The sequence below is a fragment of the Salvia splendens genome, chromosome 11 (genome assembly GCF_004379255.2).
Source record: "Salvia splendens isolate huo1 chromosome 11, SspV2, whole genome shotgun sequence".
NCBI lineage: Eukaryota > Viridiplantae > Streptophyta > Magnoliopsida > Lamiales > Lamiaceae > Salvia > Salvia splendens.
The window spans coordinates 18,829,292-18,840,701 of NC_056042.1; the positions used below are offsets into that span (position 1 = coordinate 18,829,292).

An 11,410-nucleotide genomic window follows, 5' to 3' on the forward strand; every position below is an offset into this window, starting at 1 on the left:
AGTTGTTAATCTGCGTTTGCCGGGTTGGATCTGGAATTGTTATCTGAGTTTAAGTTGTGTTGTTGGAGAAGACGATGTCTACATCCAGATTGGGGACCACCTTACTTTTATTTACTTTTGCTTTCTTTTGTCCTTCACCTCTGGTTGTACCTGCAGATCTGTCAGCCTAGTCACCACTACCTCCACTACACTCTGAATATTCTGTTTAGCCAAAAATAGAAATACCGTCCTTTCCAAACAATTTCTGTTACACCATGTCCCCTCATTTCCACGTACACAGTTGCATTCCATGATCTGCTCCCCCATCCTAGTCAGTAGGACGCCACCCTTTAATTACTCGCCTAGGTAGAAACTCAACCCGAGCGTGGTAGCTAACCAACCCTCCAAAACATCACCGCAGTAGTTTAAACGCACCATCTCTGTGGGATTCGACCCTTACCTCCACTATACTGATCAGTAGAAGTGGGTTGAGGAATCTTTGAAGACGAGGTCTAGGCTTAGTTAGGATCTTTATCCTGCCAGTAGGATATATCCTCACTTGAACGACACCTACGCACCTCGTAAACCATCTTCAGAAGACTATGTAATGAATCATAAACCCAGCAGTGAAGTGGCTCTTGAAGAGCTAACTTCTGTCACAAGTTCCATTAACCAAGAACAAGTACCAAGTGTACAAACAATTCCCGAAACTTCAACTTCTACTCCAAGCATTGTAGTGCCGCGCCGCAGTGGGAGGGTCTCGCATGAGCCCGAAAGATACATTGGTTTGGGGGAATCCATGGATCACTCCTCGGACAACAATGTATTAGATCCATGGAACTTTGCAGAGGCGCTGGCAGATGTCGATCATTGCGAATGGGTGAAAGCAATGGATTCGGAACTACAATCTATGATAGACAAAGACGTCTACGATTTGTCCGTCCTACCCGAGGGTTGTACCGCCATTGGGAGTAAGTGGATATACAAACGTAAACGTGGACCCGATGGACGAGTTAAAGTTTTTAAGGCAAGACTAGTGGCTAAGGGGTATACCCAAAAGGAAGGTGTCGATTACGACGAGACTTTCTCCTCAGTGGCCATGCTCAAATCGATCCAGATACTATTATCTATAGCAACTTATATGGATTGGGATGTATGGTAGATGGACGTTAAGACTGCATTTCTAAACGGCGGTCTTGAGGAGAACATCTACATGGAACAACCCGAAGGATATGCCATAAAGGGCAAAGAACACATGGTTTGGAAGCTTAAGCAGGCTATTTATGGCCTTAAGCAAGCATCTAGATCGTGGAACCAGTGTTTCGATCAAACTGTTCGGAAGTTTGGATTCGAAAAGTGCCCAAGTGAAAGCTGCGTGTATAAGAAGGTTGAAAATGGGAATGTAGTGTTCTTAGTTTTATATGTAGATGACATTCTTCTAATTGGAAATAATAAAAAGATGTTGTCATCAGTACGAACTTGGTTGTCAAACCAGTTCGAGATGAAGGATATGTGAGACGCTGGACACATCCTCAGGATCAAGGTTCAAGCAAGATGTTGTGCTTATCTCAAGAACCTTACATCAACACAGTACTTAGTCGTTTTATCATGCAGGACGCCAAGAAAGGTTTCTTACCTTTTAGACATGTCATCCATCTATCTCAAGAGGTGTGCCCGAAAACGCCGTCTGAGATACAAGCAATGAGAAGGATTACATATGCTTCGGCAGTTGGAAGTCTCATGTATGCTATGCTTTGTACGAGACCTTATATTTGCTTTGCTGTTGGCATGGTGGCAAGATATCAGTCAAATCCGGGCCAAGGACATTGGACTGCTGTAAAGAACATACTCAAGTACCTTAAACGGACTAAGGACTATGCTCTATTTTACAATGCAGTTGAGCTCTGTCCTTTGGGATATACTGACTCAGATTTTCAAGCTGATCAGGACTCGAGAAAATCTACTTCTGGATATGTGTTCATCTTAGGAGGTGGAGCCGTAATTTGGAATAGTGTGAAGCAGAAATGTATCGCGGACTCAACCATGGAAGCCGAGTATGTGGCCACTTCGGAGGCTGCAAAAGAGGCAGTATGGTTCAAGAACCTCCTTATGGATTTAGGCGTGGTTACGAATCTGCCCAAGAGCATCACCGTTTATTGTGACAATTCTGGTGTTGTGGCAAATTTGAAAGAACCAAGAGCTCACAAAGCGAGCAAACACATAGAGCGGAAGTATCATATCATCAGGGATATAGTGCAGAGAGGAGACATACGAGTGGTCAAGATTGCGTCAGAGAATAACCTGGCAGATCCCTTTACAAAGGCATTGACGGTGAAACATCAACTCGCTTTTAGTATAAGTGGGAGAAATTTAGACGTGTGCACTACTATTTTGTATACTCGAAAACTGTTTTGAGTATAAGTGGGAGATTGTTAGAGTTTGTATACTAGAAATCACCTTTCGAGTGATTGAATACTGTAAAACTCTAATTATTATTTTCCAATGAATGAAACAGATTATTTTTGTCATAATGTTGTTATGTTTTACATTTAATGGATGTATATTGCATATTTAAATGTATAAGCGAACATAACAAAGTCTAAGTCTTTGTTTTAGTAGACCGGTTGTGGGCTGCGCTCAATTTAAGGTACGCGGTCAGTCCTGAACAAAGAAAAATATGAATTTCACAACCTAGATAGACCTAGACTACCTATTGTGAAAGGTTGCAATGTCAGTCCGATTATTTCTAAGCCTTATTGAAATAAGATGACGTTGGTGTGGTATAGCACTGAATGGATCTAATAGCAAGACGAGTCTTTATGATATCTACTGAAAGACAAGGTCTTGATAAATAATTTCTTAATCAATGTACGTTAGCATTGAGCATACGATATTGAGTATCTACTACTTTGACTTACCAAAGGTGCGAGTTTTTCGTCACCCAACGATCCAGGTATATTGGGTAGTGGTGATCATTATCTAGCGGTGCTAGGATTTGTTGAATCATGCACGAGGAGAGTCTCGTTTGATAACATCCACAAGAGGAGCTCGAAACAAGGTTTTATTATTCAGAACCTAGCTTGTTGGAGTTTGATTACTCTATGAATAATAAATAAGAGTTTCTTGCTAAGTCCACTCTTGGAAATTAAAATATGTTAATTAATTAAGTCCATAGCAGACATTGATTAATTAATGGATGTTTCTATCTTAAGCGCGGGAAATGAATTAAACAAATAAAAGGAAACCTGGAATACTTGTAATTTTGGATTTGGAAAGGCAGTGCAATATTACTTCTGCAGTGGCTGCTTGTAATATTCCAATATAAGCTTATATTAAATTGTGAGTTCAATTTAATTAGTAAAAAGCTAATTGGGTTAGGTCATGTCCAAATTCTTCCTTAGATCCCTGACTGGGCCCAATATGTGACTTAATATAAATAGGAGAATAAAGGAGACAGAGAAGACAACTTTTCCACATCATAATTTTCGTTCCCCTCTGTTTAGAGAGAGAATCGAAAATTGCTCTCCTTCCGTGAGCAGATTTCTGTCTTCGTTATTTAAGTCCTAGTACACTGGTGAGATTTGCCCACACAAATATCAGTCTACAGTCCGGGACACCAGTCAGAAGATCCGAGGTCGAGTTCTCAAGATCTTCACGTGGAGAAGAAGCAAGCCATCTTCGATTCGTAAGAGAATCAACAAGGTAAATTGGCTAACACCGTAGTATGCATGTTTTATGTATTATTTATGCTAAAGCATGTTTAAAATTCAAGTTATGAGCATGATACATGTGATAATTACTAGAATAGAATTTGTTTAAATAATCTGCTAAATAGATAAGTTTTATGTAATCCGTTAGAACGCACGCTTCCGCTACCAACCCCTTCAGCTAGGTCCAGCGTCCTCCTCCGCCCCAATTTGTGACTTTTTCACCTTCATCTTCGACTATCATGTTTTGAATGATGATGCGGCATACATGACATCAGCAATACACTCTTTGTAGAAGAAATGTGTCGGGCATTTTACTATGCACAACGCATCGGGTATTATAAGAGGACCCTAGATAACATAAGTAATTAATATTTATATGAGTTAATTTAGAAAAAAAAACGTGTAGTATTTTTAACTAATATGTAAAGGCCAAAAGTAGTCCTAAACATATGACGATTTTACGATATTAGTCCAGAATATTATGTTTTGAATTATTGCGTCCAACACATTTGAAAACGGGCCGCAATCAGTCTATTTTTTACGGCGCCGTGGAAATCTAACACTCAATTGTTGTTTAGCCGATTGTGACTGAATTAAAATTTTAATTTAGAATTTTTAATTATTTTCAAAAATAATTATTCTTTTAAAAACCACTTCTTGATTTCCTCTTTCTTCTCGGCTCACGCTATATGCTTGCCTTCTCTAACCTAGACGCATCGGAGTGCATTCCTTGAAGCTGCAAAACTGATTCTATCCTTCAATTCATCTCAATTATGTAACAAAGAAAAAGGTAAACATAAGCCATATCAAAGCAAGACAATGAGTCAGATTCAATTCACCATAAAAGGTCACAGTCAGTGGCGGACACACACACATTAGGAGAGGGGCTTAAGCCCCTCCCAAACCTTTTTTTTAAATATATTTCTACTTCAAAAATATTTAAATTTTCTTTGAAAGTAACTTTAGCCCTCACCAACTTAATGTGTTAGATGTCTAAATTGTTGGAATTTAACTGGAAGGAGGGGCTGAAATTGAAAATTGCAGCGAAAAAATGTATATAACAATGGCCGTTGCGCTGTTGGGGTTGGGAAGAATATGGAAATAACAAAAAAGTTGTTTAATGAATATAAAAATAATAATAGTAATAAAATCTGAAAAGACAATCCCTTGTCCCTATTGAAACGTGTTCCACTTTTCATAACAGTATAAGTATAGCACTTAAATTTGAAATTGTTTCAAAAATTATACTTGACTAACGATTTTATGGCTCTTCTTTACCACTTTAATTGGTGAGTCCATTTTTCCCTTTTTCTTTTGTCATAGTTACTGTATTACATTCGTAAGATTAATTTACATAGTAATTTATGGTTTATTGAACTATTTAAAAGTTTTTTTGTGTGGTTTTCATAATTTTAATTTCTTATAGAAAGTAAACTTACATTCTAACATTCTTATAGAAAATAAACTACATTTCTAGGCAGTGGCGAATCCAAACCTTTTAATATGGGGTACGAATTATATGACAAATAATTATATTGTATATTACAAAATAATATAAAAAATAGTAGTATAACTAAACTAATCTAGCAAATTATTTAATTTTGAACTTTTAAATTCATACCTAAACATTAAAAATATAACTGAAATAAAAAAAATATATACCTAATTTTTGAAAGAAACTCAAATAGACAGAACTACTATTAAGAATATAATTGAAATAAAAAAATAAAATGCAATACATACCTAATCTTTGAAAAAAGAAAATAGACTAACTGAATTTTCAAATTTCACTATATTTCATATTATAGTAAAAATGCAATAAAAAAACTACATAGAGATAAAAACAAACCGCAATAAATCATTTATAAATATTCTAGGCTGATTGAATTTTCAATTTTATAGCACATTAAGAATATAATTCAAATTAAAGTAAAATGCATTAAAAACTATATAGAGACATAAGTAAAATCAAATAAGATCACTGAGATAAAATAAATTAAAATATTTGAACTCGTGATAGTAAAAGAACAAACACAGCATTTTGAAGTAAAATATATGCAACAGGAGATATCGAACACTGGCCAACAAGTAGCACTGGACCACAAGAGCTTTTGTGAAATATTACTTCAATACTTCATTAAGACCCAAACATTTGGGGATACAGTGGTACCCTCTTGTTCCCATGTGGCTCCGCCACTGTTTCTAGGAGTAAAGTTTACATTTTAAATTAATTTAGTAATTTTTTCTTGACTAAAGTCCCAATTTGGTCCTTAACATATTGCGTTTTTTTATTTTGGTCCAAAACATTATCTTTTGAATTATTCGGTCCCTCACATTTGAAATCGGATCACATTTGGTCCATTTTGGACGGTTCCGTCAAATTTTTGACGGTTTTAATTATCGCGCCACAAATCCGTCACTAACTGGGAAACACTGATCCGTCACTAATCTGTCACAAATCCGTCACTAATTATCATTTTAGTCATTTACGTGTAAGTTACATAAATTAGGAGGAAATTGAGGCATGAAAGTACTATTATTAGAATAATGATAATTAAAGTAATATATTAACTAACTAAAGAGTGAACTGCACAAAATACCCCTAACATTTCGCTGTGTAACAGCAGACACCTCTAACATCTAAAAATCACTACACAGGTATCTAACAAAATATATAATCACAAACAGTGCATATTTTACCATTTTTCAGACGAAAATGCCCAAATGGGCTGAAGGGCATTATAGTCCATTTGGCTGCATAGCTTCTGACTCTATCTGCACATCTAGACTGATGTGTAAGAGACGTCCCTTCAAACATCAATTATCTAATTTTCCATCATGCGTTTGTATTTCACATTCCCTCTTAGTATGATTGCTTTCATCTTTATCGTTCCACTTCATTTTACATTTCATCTTTCTCGTTGTCGTTCCACTTCATTTTACCTTTCATCTTTCTCGCGTTCCACCTTGTTACATTTTTTCTTTCCCTCGATCCACTTCCTTACATTTCGGTTTGCTATATGTAAGTTGTAACGTGTGTATTTTACAATCACATTTCATCTTTCCATCGTTCCACTTCGGTTTGATCGGCAAGGGTTTGTGGCTGTAGGGTTACAGTGGTATCCACATTTTAGGGGATTTCATATGTGCGGAAACTGGAATTTTGGGTATTACATCTGGAATGGAATCCCCTAAATTTACTGTATACAAGGGTTTAGGCGATTGAATCTCGATTTGGGCTAGGGTTTCCGTCTGTAGGGCTACAGTCGGGCAGTTGAAAATTTTGCAATTCTTGGATGAAGTTTACAGTTGGGTAGATGGAATTATGATTTTAATTTTTGTGCCATGGGCCATATTTCGACGATATTGCATTTCTGATTTGAAATTTTGTATTGTTGAATTGAATTCAGGGCGTGTTGAAATGTCTTCTTCTTCTACTAAATCCTTCGGTTCCAGCTTCAATTGGGATCGGCCTCGTCCTGAAATAGTGAGTTGTAATCACGATCTTCAGGCAGAGCTTGTAACTTCAAGGACGGCTGCTAACCTCGGTAGACTTTACTATCGCTGCCCAATATGGAAGGTTAAACTCATGTTTTTTTGGTCGTTTTCCCATTAATTCTGTTGGCAAAATTTATGAGAAAGTATTATGCAGGAAGATGATAGCAAGTTTTTTCGATGGTTTGATGCGAGTCTATCCCCAAGTCAAGACAGTTACTTTCAGAGAGTCAAACTTGAGCGTGACCGATTGGAATCTGAACTTCGAGCGAAATCGGTACTTGAGGGTGTTCTTCAAGAGAAATTGCGCATGAAAACTGTGGAGTTTGAAGGCTTGAAGTTACAACTGGGCAGGAAAACTGAAGAGTGTGAAGCATTGACGCTAACAATTGCTAAAACGACAACAACTTTCTGAAAGTTAAAAATCACAATCTTGTTTTTAATCATTGTAATTTTGCTACTTTTGTTATAACAAAGCTATGTTATGTCGTGTTCACTCCTCCGTTATATTCGGATGTTGATAGATTACATTACGTTTTGTTTTCATTCATTCATCATTTGTTAAGGCAGGAATGAAGACGTTTTCAAATATGCCATAAATCACGAATGAAGTTACTAAACTATGACTGAAATCACAACCGTTGTATTGTACACAAACTATGAGTGAAATCACGAATGAAGTTACTAAACTATGACTGAAATCACAACCGTTGTATTGTACACAAACTATGAGTGAAATCACGAATGAAGTTACTAAACTATGACTGAAATCACGAATGAAGTTACTCATCAGCAACTGGATCAGATGCCACTCATGAGATATAGCAACTACAAATACTAGTCATTTTTTACAAACCAGTTTGTAACAACACTTCGTTAACATACAAATCATATCATGTTTTCCATAAAATATAACCAAAATATTAACCAAACACGGATATTGAAACATACAAAGGGTTCACCCATTAGAAACCAACACCAATTTTTTAAGAGTACGTAAGGCCAGCCAATCTTGATCACCGCGGCGGCCACATCTTTGAGGTTGAGTCCTGGTTCGATTGCTAGGTCCCTGATCCGAAACATTAGGCTGCAACAATTAATGATATAGTAAGTATATACGAGAGAGAAATCACTGTGTACGAGTAGAAAATATAGTGATAGATGCTTATTGAATACTACCGCAGGCAAAGTACTCTCTTCACACTGACGCGATTCGTTCTGTTGCGAAGTCTCCTGAACCTGAGAACGAGCATTTGTCCGAGGATCATTGCTGCATGTCCTCCTATTATGACCTTCTTGACCGCACCGGCGACATTTCATCACGAATGTTCGGCGCAATGACTCACTTCCATCAGCATGAAGACGAATCTGTGTCTCCTCACGCCTCAATTTCTTCGGCCTACCACGCTGTCGCTTTGACCTCGGGGGCGCCAGTTCCAACACACCATCATTGATTTGGTAAAGGACATTCTCGTACAGCATCATCATTGTTGTCTTCAAATAATATCGGGAGACGTGTCACGTCACATCATCACCCATCTTGTTGATTGTGGCGATAGCATGTGTGCACGGAATTCCGGTTAGCTGCCACAATCTGCATGAGCATGTAAAATCGCACATGTTGACAACATATTGGCCAGCCGGCCCTGATACTTGGTACGAAGACTGTCCGTTCCATGTAGCCCTCCATGACGAAGCCCACGCGTACCACTTATCCGCAAGCTCCTTGATAACCGGAGGGACTGCGTGATCGTAGCTTTTGATCCACTGGCCTCTGATCTGTATCCTTTCCATTTGACTTGTTCGAATGTCCTCCAACATGCTGATAATTGACTTTTCTCGCACCAATGCAATCTTCGAATTGAATGTCTCACAAATATTGTTGAGGAGCACATCACAACAAGTATGTGGAGAGAAAAATGCCTTTACCCACTTTTCTTTGGGAGCAACTCCAGAAAGCCACTGATGTGCTTGGGGGTACTCGGTCTGCAGAGCATCCATCTTATCCATAAAATGTTCGATGGTGGTAGTCGCGGCAATCTCCCATAACCTTTCTTTGAAATTTTTGCCAAAAAATCTCTTCTTGAAATTGTTATATATGTGTTGAAAACAGAAGCGATGCTTGCTCTGTGGGAATTCCTCAACTATCAACTTTGCAAGGCTCTGTTGTAACACAACAAAACAAAAAGTTTCACAAAATCACAATTCCAGTACGTAATGTATGGATCAAAACACAGATGAAAAGTAATCACATAATAAGTACATTAAGTAATATTGAAATCACGCCGGCCATATACCTTTTGTTGGTCAGACATAAACACGTATCTTAGGCAATTTGCATGCAAGTTAAGGTCATCAGACAAGTACTCCAAGAACCACTTCCACTGGGCATAACTATCGGCCTCAGTCACAGCCCACGCAATCGGCCACCAGCCATTGTTGGGATCAATTCCGATTGCTGACATGAGCTGTCCTTTATACATTCCTCGCAAGAAACAAGCTTCCAAGAAGATAATGGGCCGACAGAACTGCATCCATCCCTTCTTCAATGGGCCTAGACAACAGTAGAACCGGAGGAATCTCGGACCCACTGCACCAGAATCCCTCGTATTCTCGTAATGTATATGTATGGAGGAATCAGGGTGCGTCCTCTCCAATTCGGCTTTGTAGCTGAATAAGATCATGTATTGGGTTGCTGCAGAGCCGAATATGCCGTCCAGTGCGTGCTCTCTGGCCCGATATGCCTTCATCCGGCCTATCTTCAGCCTTAAATCTTCATCGACACACTGCCGGATAGGGGCCAGTGGTATGTGAGGGTTGGCTTTGATCTTCTCTATGTAACGCTCACTTAACCACTTTGCCGTCAGCCACTTCGAATCCAACACCTGAGAACATGTGTGCGCGTGATCGCGCTGCATATTCATCACCACATAATCATGTCCGTTGTGTACTTCGAAATTCCTTAAGCACACATACCACTCACAACCTTGCCCTTTACAAATCACACGAAGTTTGTCCCAATCATTTCTCCTCACGTGCACCTGCCTCCTGGTCATTATAGCATACTGCCTCAACACATCATAGAAGAAATCTCTATGCTTAAAAACATCACCAGGCTTCCACAACGGTAGCACATTAGGGATGAGCTTAAACGGGGTAAACTTTAACCCACTCTTCTTCAAACCCTCCAAATCTTCAAGGTCATCATTATCGTGTAGCTCGTCCTCAAAATCTTTCTCAAATAGTGGGTTATCTGTCATGTCTGGCTTTTCCATATAAGGCGAATACCTCCTCCGCCGTTTATCCCCTGACCCCCTGACCCCCCTGACCCTGGCTCGGCTTTGCCGTCACCCAGCTGGTCTACATTCTCTGGGTCCTGATTCGCAGGTTGTTGCTGGAAAATGGATTCGTAATATGAAGTAAACAGCTGCTCATCTCGGCACATGTGCGCCAACGAGATAAAATGGTCTATCGCCACATCTTCATCATCAATCGCCGGTCCCACGTTATGGAGCTAGCAGCCGTCCGGAACGTACTCAACCGACGGAATGTATACCTCCTCTTGAGGCTCCACCTCCGGCCCATCACCAACTTCGGGTCCACCCTGTACTTCCGGTACAGCCTGCACTCCAGGGCCAGCTTGTACTTCAGGTCCAGTCTCCTCGATAATGGGAACATCCGACTGCAGTTGACATTGATTGACTTCTGAAAAATCCATGGCCGGGTTGTACACATTGCCTTCAACATGTTGATAGTCTTAGCTATGAATTGATTGCCCCTTCTGATTTCAACATAAAATCACAACTGAACGCCATACATACAAACATAAATCGCTAATGTTGTACAAGGGTGTGCACTAACCTCTGCCACACTAGCAGGTTCTACAAGTGCCTCTTCTTCATGCTGTAAATCTTGGTCAGAGTGATTTAATTGTCTAATCTGACAAAAATGATTAATCACATATGCATATCAAACATAAAACTGAAATCCCAAACAAAATCCAAAATGATGTACTAACCTCTGCATGGTCGACTAAGGATTCGCATGCATGGACCTCTCCTTGTCCAACAACTCCAAGTGCATCATTCTGTTCAACCTCAACCTCTTCATCAACCACAGTAGGTGCCGATTGTGCTCCATCTGTACTACAAGTTGCAAATGCGTCCAACAGATTCTTACGTGTTGCCTCCTCTTCCCTCTTCCATTCCCGACGTTTGTCTTCTAAA

At 39.2% G+C, this 11,410-nt stretch overlaps 1 protein-coding gene across 1 annotated transcript; it reads right to left on the minus strand.

Annotated features, from left to right (window-relative positions):
• Positions 1-8,702: 8,702 nt before the first annotated feature.
• LOC121754541 lies at positions 8,703-10,444 on the minus strand. Its single transcript, XM_042149882.1, has 2 exons — positions 9,482-10,444; positions 8,703-9,347 (listed from the first exon to the last, which is right to left on the minus strand). The coding sequence occupies exons 1-2, from the start codon at positions 10,442-10,444 to the stop codon at positions 8,703-8,705; spliced, it is 1,608 nt and encodes a 535-aa protein (XP_042005816.1).
• Between the last annotated feature and the right edge of the window lie 966 nt (positions 10,445-11,410).